This window comes from Phascolarctos cinereus, unplaced genomic scaffold, assembly GCF_003287225.1.
Source record: "Phascolarctos cinereus isolate Bilbo 61053 unplaced genomic scaffold, phaCin_HiC Scaffold_4;HRSCAF=312, whole genome shotgun sequence".
Classification (NCBI taxonomy): Eukaryota; Metazoa; Chordata; class Mammalia; order Diprotodontia; family Phascolarctidae; genus Phascolarctos; species Phascolarctos cinereus.
The window spans coordinates 685,602,217-685,624,798 of NW_027555847.1; the positions used below are offsets into that span (position 1 = coordinate 685,602,217).

The 22,582-nt window shown below is 40.5% G+C and overlaps 1 protein-coding gene across 1 annotated transcript in view; it reads left to right on the forward strand.

The window, feature by feature from the left end:
- GALNT9 (polypeptide N-acetylgalactosaminyltransferase 9) overlaps nucleotides 1-22,582 on the forward strand; it is a 285,945-nt gene that overhangs the window by 153,048 nt on the left and 110,315 nt on the right. The window contains exon 6 of the mRNA XM_021004317.2: nucleotides 11,978-12,095. Within this exon, the coding sequence (XP_020859976.1) occupies nucleotides 11,978-12,095 (118 nt within the window). The remainder of the gene's footprint in view (nucleotides 1-11,977; nucleotides 12,096-22,582) is intronic.

A 22,582-nucleotide genomic window follows, 5' to 3' on the forward strand; every position in this document is an offset into this window, starting at 1 on the left:
ACAGTAAACTTAACATTTACCTCTTTGCAGTTGCCATCTATTGTCCTCAGATCTGTCTTCTGAGGCCAAACAGAGCCTGTCTGATCCCTCTCATAGATGACAACCTTTTAAACACTTGGATTTAGCAATTCAATCTCTTTCCTGCCCCTACCCTGCCCTACCCAGTACCTCTCTACTTCAGGCTAACCATCCCTAGTTACTCTTCACATAGTTTTTATAATACAATGACCTCCAAGCCCTTCACCATGCCCATTGTCCTTCTCTGTATTCTCTTTAGCCTGTCAACGTTCTTCCCAAAGAGTGAAATCCAGAACTGGATACAAAAGTCCAGGTGTGGTCTGACAGTGGCAGAGGAGAGCAAAAAATATCTCTAGTCCTAGGCGTTCTGCCTCTTAATGCAACCCAAGGTGACAAGGTTTTCGTTTGTTTGCTCATTTTTTTTTTTGCCCACACTAAAGTCCTGTTGACTCAGAGTTGTACTTGAAAGACATTAAAATCCAGGGATCTTTTTCAGACAAATTATCATCTAACCATGTCTCCCCTGCCTAGTACTTAGGAAGTTGACTTTTTTAGCCCTAATGTAAAACCTTACATTTTTCCCTATTAAAAGTCGTCTTATTAGATTCAGTTCAGTGTCCTGGTGTGTCAAGAGCTTTTTGCAACTTTACTTTTTTAATTAACTGGAGATATCTCATTTTCCTTTATGTATTTATTCATCTCACTGTGCCTATCCCTCTGTCTCTCTCTTTCTTTGTCTTTGCCTATATTTCTCAATGTCTCCATGTCTCTGTTTTTCTCTCATATTGTTATTGTTCAATCATTTTTTAGTCATGTCCAACTCTTCATGACCCCATTTGAAGTTTCCTTGACAGAGATACTGAAGTGGTTTGCCATTTCCTTTTCCAGCTTATTTTTAGAGATAAGGAAACTGAGGCAAACAGGGTGAAGTGATTTAAACAAGGTCACACAGCTATTAAGTGTCTGAGACCAGATTTGAACTCAGGAAGGTGTCTTTCTGGCTCCAATTCTGTCACCTAGCTGACTCTTTCTGTCATATGGAGGTAATTAAAACTATAAAGCTATTAAAATTCAAACTAAAAGCTATTAAAGCTATAAAGTGCACTTTATCTCCAATTCATTCTGTCTATATCTTGTTTATTCTGGGTTTTTTTCATGTCTCCTCATTAGACTATGAGCTTCTTGAGAGCAGAGATTGTCTTTTGCCTTTCCTGGAATCCTTAATGCTTAGCACAGCGCCTTCACATAAATGTTTAATAAGTGTTTATTGACTAAGAGTTTTTGGAGCATTCTGTGTACATGTGTGTATATACACACACATATAGACACACATACATAATATGCAAACATATGTGTTCATTATTGAATATATGTATATTAAATAAGTATATAAATATATGTATGAGATAATTAAATATATTGAAACATAATTGTACTAAATATGTATTATGTATAATCAAATTCCCAATCTCCCAAGCTTAAATAAACATCATGGTTATTGGCTAGACTATTTATTAACAGCGTAGCAAACCATGTAACAAAGATATAAATAATTTATATTATATTACCTGTGAGTATCATGTTATGGCCAAAGTTGCCTCTAATCATGAATGCAACTGCTTTTTCAATTCTGGAAACACAGTCCCACCATTCAGTTCTCTCAGGATACTAATTAGAGTTCTTTCTCAAGAAGTCCCCTCGAGTTTCATTATAAGATAAGATTCAAGCACATTCTCTCAGGAAATGTTCTCTTAATCCTTTTGCTTGGTCTTTTCACATTCTCTCTTCAGCCATTACAATTAAATCTCTCCAGAATGACAGTTAAGCTATTAGACTCTTAAGATTTGATTCCATTTTAATGCATATAGTCCCTGTGGGATTGGTTATTGAAGCTAATGTTACAATTCCATTCCAGCTGATACTCCAAAACTGTATTCTTAATAAATCTACTTCTATTCTTTATATAATGTAGTTAGATTCTGAAATTGCCAGAATCATAAATCAAGACCATCATAAATTCCACAGACCTAGAGCTATAAGGAACCTCAAAGGTCAACTATTCTAACAACCTTGTTTTACCTATGAGGAAACTGAGGCCCACTGAGTAGAGATAAATTGCCCTGGATCACATAGGTGGTAAGAGGCAAAGCCAGGATTTGAATCTATATCCTATGAGCACAAATCCAGTATGCCTTTCACTGTACTGTAATACCAGCCCCAAGGCATCTAAGACAGAAATCTGGAAATGGTATGCATCGTAGGTATTATTAAGATGTGGTATAAAGAGTGATCACTTACACATCTCTAGTATATGGCACCAGCAAGATAGACTATAGATCTGTGATTTGTGTATATATTTTATACATACTTATTTTATACATTTAATATATTTTATATTACAAAATATAATTTTCCATTTAAATATATTTATTTAAATATCTCATATTTCTGTAGCACCTTAAAAGTATTTTCTTCTACACAATCTTCTGAGTGAGTATTATTATCCCATTTTAGAGATGAGGAAACTGAAGCCCAGAGACGCAAAGTCACACGTCAAACCTTAGGCTACATCAAGTTAGTAGCAGAGCCGACTGCCCCCATAAGCATGATATATTGTAAAGAAGACTGAGTTGCAGGCAGAGAATGGAGGTCCAAATCTTGATTCTGCTTATTTAACAATAATAGCTAACATTTAAATGATGCTCCAAGGTTTGGAAAGCTCCTTATACACATTATCTCATTTGATCTTCACAACAATCCTGGGAAGTTGGCACCATTATTATCTCCATTTTTCGAATGAGAAAGTTGAAAAGGTAAGTGATTTACCCAGGGTCATATGGCAGAAGTGGGATTTGAACCCTTATCAGTCAGTTTCCAAGTCTATCACTCTACGCAGTGAGCCAGAGACTCATGAGAGGTTTGACATGAATGACCTCTGAGCTCATCCTTCCAGCCCTAAATGAGTGACACTAAATTTACTGTTGTTAAATATATTTGTATATCAGAGATAATTTAGTGTTTGCCTAAGTTGGGGGCAGCTAGGTAGGACGGTGGATAGAGTGTTGGGCCTGGAGTCAGAAAGACTCCTCTTTGAGAATTCAAATCCAGCCTCAGACACTTACTACCTGTGTGACCCTGGACAAATCACTTAACCTTATTTGCCTTGGTGTTCTGATCTGTAAACTGATCTGGAGAGGGAAATAGCCAACCACTCAAGGCTCTTTGCTTAAAAACAAACAGAAAAAGAAAATGGGGACACTAAGAGGCTAAAACAACTGAACAACAACAGAATCAGGGGTTCTTCACTTGAGGTCCATGAATTTTTAAAAATATATACTATAGTTGATAACTATTTAAACATATTGGATTTCCTGTGTATTTTCTTTTGTGCATTTGAAAGCACAATTCTGAGAAGAGGTCCAGAGGCTTCATCAGACTGCAAAAGGGGCCAAGGACACAAAGCTAGTTAAGAACCCCTAAGCTAGGCCAATCTCTCATTGTACAGAGAGAGAAACTGAGGCCCAAGGAGGTCAAGTGATAATTCAACAGTATAAGCAAGCCTATATGAAAGATGCTATGATTTGGCAAATGTTTGTCATTGTGCTGGTCAAGAGTTATTGCTTGACTCAGTTGGGTATGGAAATCTATCTTACCCTACAGGAAAATAGGGGGAACGGGACAGGGGGGTGGATGATAGATTGGGGGAGGGATAATCAGAAGCAAACACTTTTGAGGAGGAACAAGGTCAAAGGAGGGAATAGAATAAACGGGGGAGGAGGGAATAGGATGAAGGGACATACAGTCAGTTTTTCACAACATGACTATTATGGAAGTGTTTTGCGTGACTACACATGTAAACCTGTATCAAGTTGCTTGCCTTCTCAATGAGGGTGAGTGGAGAAGGAAGGAAGTGAGAGAATTTGGAACCTAAAGTTTTAAAAGTAAATGTTACAAATTGTTTTTACATGCAACTGGGAAATAAGATATACAGGTATTGGGGTATAGAAATGTATCCTGCCCTACAAGAAAATAGAAGGGGAAGGGGATAAGAGAAGAGGGGGGTGATAGAAGGGAAGGCGCATTAGGGGAAGGGGTATTCAGAATGCATGCTGCCGAGGTTGGGGGGAGGGGCGAGATGGGAAGAAAATTTGGAACTCAAAAGCTTTTGGAAGTGATTGTTGAAAACTAAAAATAAATTAAGTAATTTGTTTTTTTTAAAAAAGGAAACTAAAAATAAATATTTAAACAAAAAAAAGAGTTATTATTTGTTGACAGAGGAGCAGAGGTAACCAGAAGAATTGTTCTTTGGATTTTCATCTACATCCTCCTTCCTCCCCATCCTTTTAGAAGCAGGAATTCCAGTGGGGTTTAAGCTCTCTATGTTGAAATAGGCTATTTACCTATTGGCTTCAGGGATTTTTTAAAAACCATTCATTAGGTCCTGAAGCAAAAGAAGCAGTGGATAGAATTTTTGAAGTTTGAACTTAGAAAAAACATTTTGCCCTGGCAAGTGGAGCTGGTGGAGAAGGAAAGAGAGTAAGATATGGAAGGAGAGAAAGGAAGGCATGCGAAGAGGTAGAAGCAGGAGGAAAGAGAAGGAAAAAGAGGAAGAGGGAAAAGGATGGAATGAAGGAAGAAGGAAGGAGAAGGGGAAAGGAATAGGGGGAAGGAGAGGGAGGGAAAAAGAAAGAGGAAGGTGGAGGGGGAGCCACACTTCTTCTTCCCCTTTAGAATATTTAGGGGACAGCATACTGCAGGACTAGGCCGTTGACAGCCTGGACAATTTTGAACTCCTCCTTTTGGCTGAAGCGTTAGCAAATGTAACTGGTTTATTAGTGAGCCAACAGCATTCAGTGTTCTGGAAAGCTGGGGAGGCCTCCCATTCTCCAATGCTCCTGTCTGAAAGGATGGCTCTGGCCTGGGACTCAAATTCTGCTCTTCCCTCCTCTTTCTCCCCCTCCCCAAGACCTGGTTTGGCAGATGGGACTCCCCAGGGCTTTTCAGGAAGATAAAGCTGGGACTGCAGATTTCTCACCTCTTCAAATCCCCGGCTTGGCTGGCTGAGCGAAGGCTGCTAAGGCACAGATAAGGAACACTATCAAGCCCTTGGCCTAAAGCCTGGCCTGCACCCTTTCTCCCCGAGGGTGCTGGGAAAGCCGAGGCCCAGCATTACCTGTCTGTGCCCCAGGAGACTGGTTCCTATCACAAACTTGTACTGAAGCTACGTTAGCCTTGTCCTTTGCGGGGGCGGGGAGGCAGGGAGAGATAGAAAGAAAAAGGGAAAGTGGGAGGGAGAAGGGAGAGACAGGGGACAGAGAGAGAGAATGGGAAAGTGAGAGAAAAAGAGGAAAGGATGATGGGGGGAGAGAAAAAGGGGGAGTGAAGGGGAAAGGGGGGAAGAAAAGGGAGAGTAAAGGGGAAGAAAGAAGGGAGCCATGGGGAAAGAGAAGGAAAGAGAGAAATGTAGAGTGAGGGAAGAAGAGAAGAGAAAAACTGGAGTGAGGGGGGAAAAGAAAAAGGGGGGGAGAGAAGAAAGGGAAGAGAGAATGGGGAGTGTGGGAGAAACAGGGAGAAAAGGGAGAGTAAGGGGGGAAAAGAAGGGAGTGAGGGGATAAAGAGAGAAAGGGTGAGTAAGGGAAGAAGGGAAGAAAGATAAAGGGGAGTGAGGGGGGAAGAGACAACGGAAGCATTAAAGGAAGAGAGGAGGGAGTGAGGGGGAAAGGGGAAAGGGGAGATGACAGAAGAAGAAAGGGAAGAGAGGAAGGGGGAGTGAGGAGGAAAAGAGAGAGTGAGGTGGGAAAGGCAGAAGAGAAAAAGGGAAAGTAAGAGAAGAGAAGGAAGAGAGAAAGGGGGACTGAAGGGAGAAAGAAAAAGGGTAAAGAGAGAAGAGAAAGAAAAGGGAAATGAAGGGGTAAAGATGGGGAGGGAAAGAGGGAATGAGAGAAAGGTAGGGAGCCAAAGAGAAAATTGGAAGAGAGATTGAAAGGGGGAGTGAGAGAAGGATGACAGGGGAAAAGAAGAGAAAGAGAGGATAGAAAGAAAAGAAAGAGGGAGCGGGAGGAGGGAGGCTCTGTCCCCTCCTCTTCTCTTTTTTCCTACAGTCTCAACCATGATAATCTCCCCAGCTCCCAGTCATGATCTCTATGCAGACGACTCCCAAATCCACATGTCCAGCCCTACTATCTCCTAAATTCCAGGCCCACTTGACAACTGCCTGCTAAACATCTCCACCTAGATGGCTTATTGTCACCTCAAACTCAACATCTCTGAAACCGAACTTGTTATATTTTCCCCAAAACATCTCCCACCCCCAAACTTCCCTGTTTCTGTTGGGGGCACGAGGGTCCTTCCAGTCACGTGGGTTCGTGACTATGGAGTCATCCTTTACCCTCCCTCCCATCCCACATCCTATAAGTTGCGATTCCTTATTTCCCACCTCTGAGTCTGTGAAGGGACGGTCCCCTTGTGTCCAGAATTTACTGCCTTTCCATGTATGCCTGGTAAAATTCCTAGCATCCTCTAGAGCACAGCTCAGATGCTACCCTCCTATATGCCACCTTTCCTCATCTCCCCTAGCTGTTACTAATACCTCTATCTTGAAATTACTTTGTATAACCTTGTTGTATTTACTTATCAGTGTCTCTGTTGAATTGCCCACCCCCAGGGGAATGTAAACTGCTTTAAAGTAGGAATTATTTAATTTCTGTCCCTGTGCTTAGTGCCTGGACCCCATCTTGCACATAGTAGGAACTTGACAGATTGTTGAATTGAGATTCCAAGAGAAAGGTGGGAAATAAAAGAAGAAAGGGAGAAGAGAAAGGAGGAGGGAAAAGGAGAGAAAGGGAAAGAAAAAAAGACAGAGAGTAGAGAGATACAAAGGGAGGTATTCTGGGACAGACTCAAAGATAGAGACAGTGAGCAAAGAGAGGCAGAGGAAGACAAAAAGTGGAGGGAGAAGGGAGGAGGGAAGAGAGACAGAAAAAGACCCCAAAAAATGGAGAGAAAAAGACAAAGAGGATATAGACAAAGAAACAGGGAGGGGAGAGAGAGAGACAGAGGGAGACACATGACAAAGAGGATGAAACTTGAGTCTCTAAGCCGATGCAGTTTAGCACCAAAGGAATATCCTTCCAAGAAGGGTTAGATCCCTAAACCAAAACATGAGGCCAAGAATCTATCTGTACCTGCCCACTGACTTTCTTCTCCACAGCCTTTGGCAGGTTAGTAAGCTTTTGTGCCCTATTAATGAACCCCAGACTTCACTCAAATAGCTCCCCCTGGGATCTCCCCAGGCTTTCTAATTCAATTCAACAAATATTCGGTAAGACCCGTTTGTAAGAAAAATACAGTGTCCAGAGCTGGAGGGGAGGGAAAGGGAAAGGGAAGGGGAAAGGGGAAGGGAAAGGGAAAGGGAAAAAGAAAGAATGTAAGTTCCTAGAGAATAGGGGGAAATGTCTTGTTTTCATGTCCTCATCACCAAGCTCAATGTCTTACACCCAGTAAGCACTTAATAAACACTTTATGTATCTATCTTGAACCCTTCTAACTGGCATTAGGCATCAGCTCTTGTCATCCTGAGCTGTCAGTTACCAGAACTTTAATCACAGTGGGTATTTCTGATGCATATAAATGCTGTGCCAGCTGATTCAGCCTCCATCTCTTTATGAATTTATTTTAAGTTTATTTTGGAGCTCTGAGCAATAATAAAAAAAATCATTACCGGCTGTAATAGTCTTGGCAGGGGATTTGGCATTTCAATTCATCAGAGATCACCCCGAGATTATTAAAAAAAAAAAAGAAAAGAAAAGAAAAGAGAACGCCTGTTGTATGTTGATGAAATATAACTTAACCAGTAAAACCCTGCTATTAAAAATCAAAGACAGTATTAAAATTTCATTAGTGTGAGTTTTGCGGCCAAAATCTAATGACAGAACAAATTGGATCCTTGCACAAATAAAAGGGTAATCGCTTTTTAATGCCCCTGTTATTCTTAGACAATTGATGGGCATTTACTTCTGACTTCCCAGTTGTCGGGTACAGAATGGCTTTCCTTAAATTATGGTCAAGACCAATTTTCTGCCATTATTTTCAACGTGGAGAGATTTAATGTGGAGAAGTGGCGAGGGAATTCACAAGACTTATTAGAGGAGCTGGTCAACACGAATGTGTGCACTTAATGACCGCATGATTGAGGCAGGAGAGAACAGGACAAAAACAGGGAAAGAGATCAAGCTTTGTTCTTTTAGAGAGAGTCTGCAGTGAGCTCATCACCCTGAGAGTCCTAGTGCTCCTGGCGTGATCTGGCCATCAACAACCCACTGAATTACCAGTCTTTGGCATGGCTACTGAAGGCCGCCATGTTCATATCATTTTTAGACTGCCAACGTACTGCCCCGGTATCCACCAAAAAGCTGGTTAACTCAGTTATGCTATTCATTATTCTAACATTGTATTTAACTGATGTTTTCTCATGGAATTATTCAGAAGAGATCATAAAATTATAGAATCCTGATCTGGAAGGTCATCCAAGTCCAATTCCTTCACTTTGCAGATGTAGAAACTGAGTCACAAGGAGATTAAGAGACTTGCCCAAGGTTTCTCAGGTCCTAACCATCAGAAGTAGGATTTGAACCCCTGACTCCAGAGGCAGGGCTCTTTCCACTATAAAATGCTGCCTTTATTGATTGTTTCGGAATCGTACAAGTGGAGATGATGAAAACTTTCCAACAAGTAGCACTTTCCCAAAGTGGCATAGGCTGCTTCCCCATCATTAGAAATCTTTGAACAGAGATTGGATGACTGCTTATCAAGGATTTTGTAAAAGTTAGTAGATAAGTGTGCTGGACTTGGAGTCAGAGAGTCCTGGGTTCAAATCCTTCCTCAGACACTTACTAGCTGGGTAACCCTGGGGAAGTCTCTTAATCTCTATCACCTTCAGTTCTTCATTTGTTCAATGGGAAGGCTAATGGCTGATATGACAAACAAATGAGCTAAGTGGTGCAGTGGGCAGAATGCTGGGCTTGGCATGAGGAAGACCTAGGTTCAAATCCAGTCTCAGATACTTTCTAGCTGTATGACTCCGGGTAAGTCATTTAACCTCCCTCTGCCTCAGTTTCCTCAACTGTAACATTCAGTTGTTCAGTCATGTCTGACTCTTTGTGACCCCAGTTGGGCTTTCCTTGGCAAAGATACTAAAGTGATTCGCCATTTCCTTCTCCATTTTACAAATGAGGAAACTGAGACAAACAGCATTAAGTAACTTATCCAGTATCACACATCTAGGAAGTGTCTGATGCTGGATTAGATCTCAGAAAGATGAGTCTTCTTGACTCAGGCCCGGCACTCTATCCATTGTGGGAATAACAACAGCACCTGCCTTCCAAGGTTATCATAAGACTCAAATGAGATTATAAGTGTAAAGCACCCTGAAAAACTTAAAAGGCTATAACAATGCATGTTTCTATTATTGAAAACCCTTTTCAAGCTTTGTAATGCTTTGAAAATGTCAGCTATTATGATTTTTATTCAGGTGTATGTTGGACTACACTGTCACTGAAGTCCTTCCAGTTCTGAAATTTGATGGTTCAATGAGGACTGAACAACTTTAAACATCCAGCTGTTCTACAATTAGGGCAAACCTCCTCAGCTGTCCCATCCTTAACTTTCTCCTCTGCAAAGCAGTGATCATCATATCCAAAGCCCCTCCTTCACAGGGTTTCCTGATGCTCAAATGGGATAATAAATGTCAAACATGTTGGAAACCACAAAGCAACATATAAAAGAACACTCATACTGCTGGTATTCATCTTATTTTTCTTTATCAAGGGCATTAAGATAGAAACGGTCCTCTTACAAGTTGCTGTCCTGCTGTCAGTCATTTATATTTAATATTCTGTGAACTACTGCACAGGTGGATAACAAAATTAATTGCCCTTTGCGATCGGATAAAAGAATTGGGATGTAAGCTCATCTGCAAGCTCCCTGAAAGCATCCTTGGTACATCTGCAGTAGCAGACAGGATGATGGGGAAACCGATGCATACCTATTCCTGTAGCCATGTGGATTTGATTTCTTCTACTCTGTCTCTGCATTTTGAAAGTTCTCCATTTTACATAGCTTGGAGATGATGAGTATTGGGGATGAGGGCATCAATCAGAATCATTGTTCCTAGATTGTTAGAGATCGACGTTATGTCCCAGCAGTTGTGAGCAACTGAATTTTTTCAGTGACAATTATATGGTTCTGGTTCAATTTACTTATTGAATCTCAGGGACATTTTGAAGCTTGTATTTATTGTGCAGGGATTTGTTATCTATCTATTACTTATGAAGGATCCTGAGCTTCTGGTGTATAATTCTGATTTTCCTTTTATTATCTTTCTTTTCCTCGTCTACATATCAAACGATTCAGGGGAAAGTCACTGTCTTTATATTTAGTATTCTAAGGAACATTTGGACAGGGGGATAAGATATTTTTTGTTAAATAAGAGTAATAGTAGTTAGCATTTTTTATGGCACTTTAAGGTTTGTAAAGCATCTTCTAGCTATTTATTTCATTTGATCCTCACAACAATCCTGGGAGGTAGATGTTATTATTCTCGTTTTACAGATAAGGAAGTATCTGAGGCTGGATTTGAACTCAGGTCTTCCTGACTCCTGGCCCACTCCACCACCTAGCTCCCAAGCAAACTCATCTTCTATAGGCTCATTGAAACCATCCTTGGAACAACTTCAGTAGCAGACAGAACAAGAATAATAATAATAATAATAATAATAATAATAATAATAACAACAACAACTAGCATTTATATAGCACTTTAAGGTTTATAAAGTGCTTTACAAATATTATCTTGCTTTATCCTTACAACAACCCTCGGGGGTGGGTGCTATTATTATCTCCATTTTGCTGATGAGGATACCGAATCAGACAGAGGTTAAGTGGCTCGCCCAAGATCATACAACTAATAAGTGTCTGAGGCAGTATTCAAACTGAAGTATTCCTGACTCCAGGCTCAGTGCTCTGTGCACTATGGCACCACCTAGACACCAAAATAGTAGGAGATAAACTAATCACTTGTAGTGTCACCAAAAGCATCTGTGGTACAACTCCAGTAGCCAACAAGACAAAAGAGATAATATTAAGTAGTAGAAGAAGTTGACAATAACTACAGGTAGCCTTTATATAGTGTTTTAAGGTTTATAAAGCACTTCACAAGTATCACCTCTAATCTTCACAACAACCCTGGAGAGTAGGTGCTGTTATTATCCCCATTTTACAAATGAGGAAACTGAGGCAGAAAGAGGTTAAGTAATTTGTCCAGAGTCACCCAGCTAGTAAACATCTGAGATAAGATTTGAACGCATCTTCTTGATTCCAAGTTCAAGACTCTATCCACTACAATGACCCTATCCTTTGATCTCTTTGGCCAGGTCTTCAGGCTTTGAAAACTTTTCATCCCATGTAGCTTGGAGATTATGAGTATTTGAAATAGTAACACCTGTTAAAACACATTATTTTTGCTTTTATGAATCAATATTATAGTTGGGTAATTGTGGGTAACAGTTTGGTTCATGAAAACGATCTAGTCCTGGTACCATTTATTTGTTGAGTTCTCCTGGATATTTTGAGGTGTGTATTTTTAATAGGGGGATGTTATCTGCCTTTCCATAAAAAATAGTGCACTTCTGAGGCATGACGTTAACCACCAAGTTATATTTTGTTAGGTTTTCTGTTTGTGTTCAATTTTTACAGCCTGTAGAAAAGTGTTGCATCATCTCCACTGATCCCTTGCTTAATCTACACTGGTCATTAAGACTGGGCTTCTTGAGGATAATGCTTCCCTAGTTTCTTGTAGTAATGTCCTAACCCTGCACTGCCACCATAAACCCTGCTTCAGAGACTTGCTAGCAATGTGACTTCCCAGGGTTTTCATCCATTGTTTCCCTCTGTTTCCCATTAGGACACCAGCCATGATTGGCTGCTCATTTGTGGTGGACCGGGAGTATTTCGGGGACATCGGTCTGCTTGACCCGGGCATGGAGGTGTACGGTGGGGAAAACATCGAGTTAGGAATGAGGGTAAGTGACAGGAGCTGGCCAGACCCATCCTTGAAGAGTGGGTTCAAAATTCAGGCTTCCCAGAAAAATGCATTCTTGCAACAATGGGACGTGTGGTGGAACCAGAATACCATGCAATGTGCATCCCTTTTGAAAGGGCTATTACATGTAAAACAGACTAGATACTGAGTCCAAGGGGTTGGGGAGACTGAATGAGGCCCAATGGGTGGGAGTACTAAAGAGGGAGATTTTGGATCACTATGAGGAAGGGTTTTCTAGCAATTAGAACAGTCAAGAAATGGATTGGCTACTCTATAAGGTAGTGAGCTCCCTGTCATAAGACAGATCCAAGCAGAAGTTGAATGGCTAAATATCATGAATGCTTCAGAGGGGATCCTTCTGTTTGGGAGGGAAGATGAGCTCAGTGACTCAAGTTCTAAGGCTCTATGATTCTCAGACTCCATGTCTGTTTACTTGGTGTAGTCTATAGGACACGTGCTGATGTGTTTCTCTGATTTTTCAAAAAGCATTTCCTTTGAATGAGTGCTTTTAGGACTGTGAAGACCAGGCCTCCCATTCTAGGAGCAATAACTTTGGTTTGTTTGTTTGTTTTATTCATTTTGAACTTAAATACATAAAGACAAAAAAAGAACCATTTCCATGTACACAGCACAGTATAAAAACAGGATTCATTATAAAACCATTAATTTACATTTCATACTATTTACTTCAAAAAAAACTATAAACACTACACCATTTTCAAAGCTACTCTCCTTTCTATGCTTCTTTCTAAATTTTCTTTTATTCTCCACTGTACACTTTTTGTATTTTTCCCTCCCTCCTCAATCGTGCCTAGAGATTGCTACCATTAGACGCAAATGTGTGTATACGTTTATGTGTGTGTGTGTGTGTGTGTGTGTGTGTGTGTGTATAAAACCATTCTACATATACTTCTATTTATCACTTCTTTCTCTGGAAACAGATAGCATCTTCCTTCATAGGTCCTTTGTAGTTGATTTGAGTATTTATAATATTCCAAATGATTTAGTCACTCAAAGTTGTCCTAAAAAAATTTCTGTTGCTATATGTGATATTCTCTTGGTTCTGCTCATTTCACTCTTCATTATTTCATGCAATGTCTTTGGTTTAAGGATTTTTAGTCCAGGTTCTTTTAGAGTGACTGTAGGCTCAGGTCTGCGTATTAGCAGTCTGAGAAGAGGGACAGAGAAGCAAGGTGAAGAATGAAGAGAAAGCGAGAGGAAGGAGAGACTAGTAGAGAGAGAAGGCAAGAAGTACAAAATCCCTTCCCTGATATAGCTGGGCATTTCTCACCGTGGACTTGGCCCCTTGGATCTGCCCCCAGAATCCTCAAAGTTAGACTCTCTATGTCTAACCATTTACTAGCTTTTCATCATTAAATAAGTGCAGGGATATGCTGATAAATATTTAACTATCAGCTCTCCAAGAAAAAATAAGCACTTATGACACTTTTATTAAAGATTTTTTTATTTCTTTAAATATTTCCCAGTTACATATAAAAAAAATTAACATTCATTTTTCAAAATTTTGAACTCCAAATTCTCTCCCTCCTTCCCACATCTCCCCCTCCTTGAGAAGGCAAGCAATTTCATATCAATTATATGTGTGAAGTTATACAAAAAATATTCTCATATTAGCTATGTTGCAAAAGAAAACACAGACATAAAATAAAACAAGAAAAATACAGTTTAAAACTATGCTTCAATTTGCATTGAGTTCCTCAGTTCTCTCTCTGGAGGTGGATAGCATTTTTCATCGTGGATCCTTTGGGATTGTCTTGGAGCATGGTATTGATCAGAGTAGCTAACTAATTCTTTCACAGTTGATCATCCTTACAATGTGGCTGTTACAATGTTCTTCTGGATCTGCTCACTTCACTGCATCAGTTCATATAACACTTCCCAAGTTTTTCTGAAGCCATCCTCCTCATTATTTTTTTCTTTTAAATGTTTAATTTTAGACAAATGCTAAAACTTAAATACATACTAAGAAAAGAGAAAGAGACATTATAAACATAAATATAAAATAAGAAAAGAAAAAATGTCATGTGCATAGCAGAACATAGGAGAGGATTCAAAATATATAGCAATAACTTTCCATTTCATCATAATTTTTAAACTGCATTAGTATACCATCAAAATCATATACCACAACCTGTTCATCCATCTCCCAATTGACGTGCAACCCCTCGATTTCCAATTCCTTGCCACCACAAAAAGAACTACTATAAATATTTTTGTGCAAATAGGTCCTTTTTCCTTTTCTTGGACCTCTTTGAGATACAAACCTAGTAGTGATATTGCTGGGTCAAAGGGAATGCACAGTTTTAAGCATAGTTCCAAACTGTCTCCCAGAATGGTTGGGCTAATTCATAACTCCATCAGCAGTACATTAATGTCTAATTTTTACACATCCCCCCAACATTTGTCTTTTTTTCTGTCATGTTAGCCAAACTGATAAATGTAAGGGAATATCTCATAACTGTTTCAATTTGCATTTCTTTAATCAGTAGTGGTTTAGAGCATTTTTTAATGTGACTATTGATTGCTTTGATTTCTTCTTCTGAAAACTGTCTATTCATATCCTTTGACCATTTGTCAATTGGAGAATGGCTCATATTTTTAATAAATTTGACTCAGTTCCCTATACAGCTGAGAAATGAGGTCTCTATCAGAGAAACTCGCTGTAAAATATTTTCCCAGTTTCCTATTTTTCTTTCTAATGTTGGCTCTATTGGTTTTGTTTGTGCAGAAAATTTTTAATTTCATATAATTAAAATCAATCCATTTTACTTCCTGTGATCCTCTCTATCTCTTGGTTGGTCATAAACTCTTCCCTTATCCATAGATCTGACATGTACCAGCTAGCCATGTGACTTTGAGTAAGCCCCTCTCTGAACCCCTTAGGTTCCTCAACTGCAAAATGAGGTCAGACTAGGTGATCTCTCTCAAGCCACCTTCCAGCCCTTCAGGCTGGAAGGGATTGATTGAGACTCTGAAATAGACATAGAAGCTGGTTTGGCTTAACACATGGTACTTGATTTCTGGAGGGAGTTTGACACTCATTTGGACCAGGAGAAACTGGAAGGAGCCTGGCAGATAAGCTGTGTCACCAGCCCTGGGGACCGGAGCACAGCCACACACACACACACACACACACACACACACACACACACACACACACACACACACACACACACACACACACACACATTTATGGAGAGGACCAGGCTCATCAGAGAGTGCCTGTCTCTTGGAAAGCTGCTATACGTGGCAGTGATGGCTTCTTCCTGCTGCCTACTGCCAGGCAGGCAGTGGCTCTGATCACAGGCTTCCCATTTGCTTCATTCGGTGACAGAAATTGCTCAGTGGTCCTTGCTTCCCTTACTTCTCAGCTGCCTTGGGAGATTTCCAGGGCTGCTGATCTATTCTCTAAGCAGCCATGTGGAAAGGGTTTCAGACAGCTTTGAACATCCTAAGGAAGGCAGACACCTGGACCTGACCAGTCTCAGGAATGCATTGGCTCTCTTCTGTCTCTGCAGGGACAAAGACATCTCACAGTCACTTTCTGACTCTGGTCTCATGGCCTGGCCCAGAAGACAACTCTGGCTATATGGCAAGAGGCAGTGAGGTGGCACAGTACAGCAGGACTAGGAGTCAGGAAGGTCTGAGTTCAAATCTTAACTCAGTCAGTTACTAGCTGTGTGACTCTAGATGAGTCATCTACCCTTTCTCAGCCTCAGTTTCCTCATCTGTAAAATGTTGATAATAAGAGCATCTATCTCTCAGGATTATTGTGAAGATCAACTCAGAAAACATAAATAAAGTGCTTTGTGGACCCTAAAGTGCTTCATAAATATGAGTTATTATTGTTTCAATGGTCTCACCTTGAGAGACTATTGTCTACCCTGGGCCTGCTGTGACCCCTCCTCCCTGAAATTCCCACTTTACACTATTTCTCTGGCTTAGAAAGCAAAGATGGGGTTGCTATCTGTAGGAAGGAGGGGTCATTGGGCAAGAGTTCATATCTTCCCTGTTGAAACTTATTACCGGTGTGACTTTGGGCAAGGTAATTAAACTCCTTGGCCTCAGCTTCCTCATCCACAAAATGAGAGATCATTACAGCCAGAAGGGATCTCACAAGGTCACCTAGGCCAACCACTTCATTTGACAAATGAAGAAAATTATGCTCAGAAGTGCCTTGCTCAGTTACACGGCTAGTACGTGTCTGTGGTGGGTTTTGAACCTGGCTGTTTTTGCTTTCAATAAGCAGTAGATAGAGTGCCAGCCCTGGAGTCAGGGGGACCTGAATTTGAGTCTGCCCTTAGACACTTACTAGCTGTGTGACCCTGGGTAAGTCACTTTACTCTGTTTGCCTCAGTTCCCCAGCTATAAAATAACCTGGAGAAGGAAATGGCAAACTGCTCTCATATCTTTGCCAAGAAAACCCCACATGGGGTCAAGGAGAATCAGACATGACTGAACAACTTTTGGTTTTCAAAGGCTATGCTTTATTCACTACTCCACAGGACCTTCTAAGGTCTCTGCTCTGTATCTATGATTCTGTTATCTGTGATAAACATGTTCTGCATTTCTTTTGATGGGTCATTGGGCTCTACTTGTTATTAGGGAGAAGTAGTCTCCTCTTCTAGACCCCTCCCTTTAGAGCAGGCATTAATAATAACAGTAGCTGACAAATGTTGCTTTTTAAGGCTTATGGAACATTTTGTATCCATTAGCTGATGTGAGTCTCAAAATAAAATGGTGAGGTAAGTCATAATGATGATTATGATGATGGTGATGATAAACAGAATTAATACAGCACTTTAAAGTTTGTGATGTGCTGTTATAGGTTATCTCATCTGATACTTGCAGCACCCTGGTGAGGTAGATGCTATTATTATCCCCCTTTTACAGATGAAGAAACTGAGGTAGTCACAGGTAAAGTGACTTGCTCAAGGTCTCAGTTAGTGAATGTCTGAAGCAGGATTTGAACTCAGGTCTTCTTGACTACAACTCCTATGCTCTATCCACTTCACTACCTGCATCTACTGCAAGTATTATTATTTCCAGCGTTCTCATAGCATAGGTTTTCCAGACAAGGAAAATGAAACTCAGAGAAATTCGTAGGACCATAGAGAGTTGGAAGGATTAGGAGAGGCCATCTAATATAACTCCTTCATTTCTTTCTCTTTCAAAATTTATAATTTATATAACAACAACATTCTGGTTATAATTTATATAACAACTAAGTGGGGTATCTGACTTGGATTTCATGGATTTAGTCCAAGTTCAAATAATTAACCAACAACCCTTTATGAAGTGTCTACTATGGGGCAGGCACTGTGGTCAGCCATGGGAATGCAAAGACAAGGCAAAAAGAAACACACAAACAAATAGCTAAATAGCCCCTGCCTTCCAGAAACTTACATTCAATTAGGAGAAAACAACAGACAAAATGTATTTATCACCCTCATTTTATAGATGTGGAAACTGAGGCTCAGAAGGGTTAAGTGGCTTGCCTATGGTCACGCAGGTAAGGTAACTGAGGGAGGGGTTGAATGTATGTTCTCTGACATGTTTTGTTTTGATCAGCCTTGCCTCCTGATAGCTAATTCACATAGGAGGTACAATGAGGCAGTTAGTTCAGTTGGATTATAGATTGTGGAAAGAGAAGTAATTTACATGAGACTAGAACTTAATGTAAATGAGGCTGGAAAGAGAATTTAGGGCAAAGTTGTAAAGGGCTTTAAAAACGAAACAAAGGAGATTATGCTGGATTCTATGGGCAATAGGAGCCATTAGATCTGATTGAGGAAAGGAGTGACATGGTCCAACCAGAGCTTAAAGAAAATTGCTTTGGCAGCTTTGTGCAAGATGGGCTGAAGTGGGGGAGAGATTTGAGGCAGGGAAACCTATTGGAAAGCTGTTGAAATACTTTAGGAAGGAGATAGTGAGAGCCTGAATCAAAGTGGGAGCAATTATTAGTTGCCTGCAGCCAGAGGTTAATCACTCACACCATGATTCATTTAGGACAGGTGGCAACCCAGATAAGTGACCCTTTAATTGTAAACACTGAACCCCTCGGAGGCAGTGACAATATGCTTTGGAAGCTGCAGACCCCGGTGTATCAGAAGTCTAGGGAGAACAATGGGTCTACCACCCATTGTGAATATACCCCCGTATACTTTGTGCTTCCTTGCTTGAATGAATTACCTTGGCATAAGTATTTCTGTACTTGGTCTTGGCATCCTTCCCACCCATCACAGAACAGAGCTAGAAGGGGTGGAGGCAAAAAGTGTAGAAAGCTTCCCCTTCCCCCCAGCATTTTGGTTGAGAAAGGGAAAGAAGATCTAGAAGGACAGTGTAAGGGGATGTTAGGGTCTAGTGAAGGTTTTTTTAAGGATTGAAGAGACTTGGGCATATTTAAGGGTAATAGAGAAGGAACCAGACATTAAAGAAAGGTTGAAGATTAAAGTGGAAGATTATTGACATTTCTGGAAAATATTGAAGGAGATCAGATCAAGGGTACATATAGAGGGGATGGTTTTGTCAAGAAGAGCCACCTAATATGAATGTAATGGAATACTATTGTGCTATAAGAAACGATGAACAGGCTGACTTCAGAAAAACCTGGTCTAATGCTGAGTGAAGTGAACAGAACCAAGAGGACTTTGTACACAATAACAGACACGTTATGCAATGACTAATACTGTTAAACTGAACCCTTCTCAGCATTATGAGGATCTAAGACATCTCCAGAGGTCTCAGGATGGAAAATCCTGTCCACATCCAAAGAAAGAACTATGGAAGTCGAATCGCTCTCACTTATTTTTACCTTCTGTTGAGTTTTGTTTCATCTTTCTGATGGTTCCTCCTACTGGTTTTAATTTTTACTTACAACTTCACTAATGTGAAAATACGTTTAATGGGTATGTAAATGTAAAGCCTATATCAGATTGTATGCCATCTTGGGGAGGGTGGGGGGAGGAAGGGGGAGAAAAACTTTCAACTCAAAAGCATATGGAAGTGATTGTTGATAAATCAAAAAAAATTAATAAAATTTTTTTAAAAAGAGCCACCTAACTGTCATATTTGGAAAAGGAGGAGAGAATTAGAATGATGTCAAGGGGATTTAAGATGAAGAAAATGAAAGAAGAGAGAGCTTTTGTCAAATACTCAACTTTTCAGGAAAGCAATACACAAAAATGATAGAGAAAGAAGGGGGAAGAAGGGGAGAAGTGGGAAACTTAAGTAGTATGGGAAAGCTTTCGTGGGGACTGATAAAGAGAATCAATTAGGAAGAGCAAAAGGATTGCCTTACAGCAGTAAAAGCCCAGTTGAAATTGGAAAACATGTATTCATAATTCATCCCATTAGCACAGTTGTGTGACTTCCTCTAGCTCCATTTAGCAGCAAAGAAGTAGGAGTGGAGCAATTGATAACTGGAGTAATCCAGGGTTGAGGTTTGGTAAGGGATAAGAGTTAATATAACAAGGTGGATTGGGATTCAGGAGTAAAGGACAGCATAGAATTGAATTAATGGAAGGAGAGAAAAAGGGAAGGAAGGAAGGAAGGAAGGAAGGAAGGAAGGAAGGAAGGAAAGAAAGAAGGGAAGGAGAGAGGGAGAAAGGGAAGAAAGGAGGGAGGGAAGGATGAAAGAAAGATACTAGTAAAACATTTTCAAATGCTATGTTCCAGGAACTATGCTAAGTGCCAGTGATACAAATACAAGAGAAAGAAAGAAAGAAAAGAAAAAGATATTCCTTGACCTCAGGGAGCTTACATTCTAATAGACGAATATAACACTCAAAAGGAAGCTGAAAAGCTATGGGAGAGGAGGTTGAGGGAGAGGAAAAGAAGATACATGGTACAGGACATGATTTTGAAGTTCAGAAAGTCAAGAACAAGACTATGAGGGGAATGAAGGCAGGCTAACCTGAGAGCCTTTGCAAAACGTAAAGCCCAGAAGAAACTCACCACTGGGGGGGAAAAAAGAGAGCAAATGCTGTGGAGGGATATAGGGTCAGAATTGGAGAAAAAATGAAGTAGTCAGAGCATAAATAATGTTGAATGAAAGTCCTAAAGAATGGAGGGACTGGGTTGGAGGGACAGAGTCTCAATAAAGGCAAAAAATGAGTTTAGGAAGGAAAAGGCATAGTGTAAGATGAAATGATAGGAGGTTATTGTCAGATACAGGGATTTCAGAGGTTTTAATTAAGAAAGTAGAACTCTTGTGGGTAATAGTAAGGTCCAGTCCATTGAATATGTATGTGTGGCTGAGATGGACAGGAATATAATGGAATAGGATCTTAAATCCCATGATTTAAGAAGATTGTAGAATTGGTAGTTTTAGAAAGCTGAGGGGAGCATCAACATGGATAATGAAGTACCTGGGTATTAGGGCAAAAGCTGGAGAGTAGTAAAGGACTGTAAGCCAATTGATGAGCCCTTGAGAAAGGAAAGAGAATAACCTGGGGTCTGGTATACAATGGCCACTGTAATCTAGATTGGGTAGAAATTTTAGGATATTGTCAACTTCAAAAGAAGACAGGGTGCTCATTGATGTCATAAAGGGAGAATCTGGAAATGGCAGTGGGGAGCAAGGAGTGTCCAGACTTTCTGTCCAGGACTAGTGTGTTGGACAGCATGAGTGAAGTGGTACTGGTGGAGAGTAGGGCCAAGGATGTAGTGTTATTAAGGGAAGCCAGGTCTCAATAAAGGCTGGTAGATGAAAAGTGCAGAAGAAAGGCTATATGTTTATATTAGAACTAGAATTCCAGAAAGCACAGGAGAAGGCGGCCAATGTTGGGGTGGAGCACTGGTCAGGTAGAGATGAGAGAAGAGGAGATGGGGGTTGGGGATAGTTTTCTCCTGTGTAGCCGGTGATTGATTAATACAAACATAGGGAGAGAAATGGATAGTGGGAAATTATTAGCCATAGGGATAATAGTAGGTGGTCGATTAAAAATAAAGTTCCAAGTGGTGTTATTGCTGGACAAGAATCAGGGGTGCAGGGTCTTAGTCGCTTTTGCCTGCTCGCCCTGTGAGGCAGGGTTTGGGGATGAAGCAGAAGCAGCATCCTGCTGCACCGTAGTTCCTTTTGGTTCATTAGCCCCAATGCAGCCTGTCTAGAGCTTCTTTGTACATAGCGGTTTGCATATTGTCTCCCCTGTTGAAAACGGGGACTATCTTTTACATTTCTTTGTATCCCCAGCACTTAGTACAGCTCCTGGTACATAGTAGGTGCTTAATAAATGTTTATTGACTGACTTCTGGCAGAAGCTGATGGGTTTGGTTCAGCTCTGACTTGAAGATGTCACTCCTTCTCCTCCTTCTTCAGGCTATCTGGTGAAGTGAGGCCAGTGAACCAGCTTCCACTCACCCCCATATTTTGATCTTGGATCTTGGGATGGCTCATGCTTACAGCTGCCACTGACACAGAAAACAGTATGGGACTCATTTAGCGATGGGAATGTCTCCATAGAGACATTAAGTGGATGCACTTAATAGGGAGCATCCTGAGCTCATAAACACAGCAAAGTGGCGCCAGAACAGTCTCTGAATTCATTCTGGTAATGGGTCCAAATTATGAACCTATTAAGCTTAAATGATTCAGGAAACAAAAATCAATAGTTCTTTCTAATGGATTATAGTTTATTTACTTCCCAGCATGCCAGAAGTATGAAACATGTTATACATTCCTCACCAGTCCCCACCTTGGGCAGAATGACAGCTATTCTCAATGATGGTGGAAGAGTTAATACACATTGGAAAAGACCAAGCTAACACCAGAAATGAATCACAATCATGGCAATTCTCATTTCAATGGCCCTTTAGTAGGGGATGTAGGCCTTATTATCCCCATTTTACAGATTCTGAAACTAAGACTCAGATACAATGAATCAGCAATAGTCTAGTACGTTTTGAAAGTGAGCGTTGAGCCTACATCTTTCCTAATTCCAAGTCTGGACTCCTTACTATTCATACATGACCTTCCATCTTTCACATTCATGTCTTTGTACAGTCTGTCCCCCATACCTTTTATACTCTTTCTCCTCGCCTCTCTTAGAATTCCTGGCTTCCTTCAAGATTCAGCTCAAATCTCTGACCTTTTTTAAATTTTCTGTCCGCATATATTTTTTCTGTTTGTGATTACTTCAATAGAGAAAGCCCCCTGTGAGAAATTCCCCCTACCAATTCAAATCTGCAACTTATAATCTTAGGATCCCACATCCAGTGTATAGCAGAGGCAAGGCTTAAATCCACATCTTCCTGGCTCTGAGGGGAGCTCTCTAGCCACTAATTTACACTGCCTCTCACCTTGAGCTAGTAGGTGTTATAGAAATCCAGCCCCCACAAACTCCTGGAAGGGCATCACCAAAAAAAGCATCCAAGCTGGACAACTGTCCTGCCCTGTCCTGCCTCATCCCTGAGGCCCTATCCAGGGTAGGGATTTGTCACATGGCT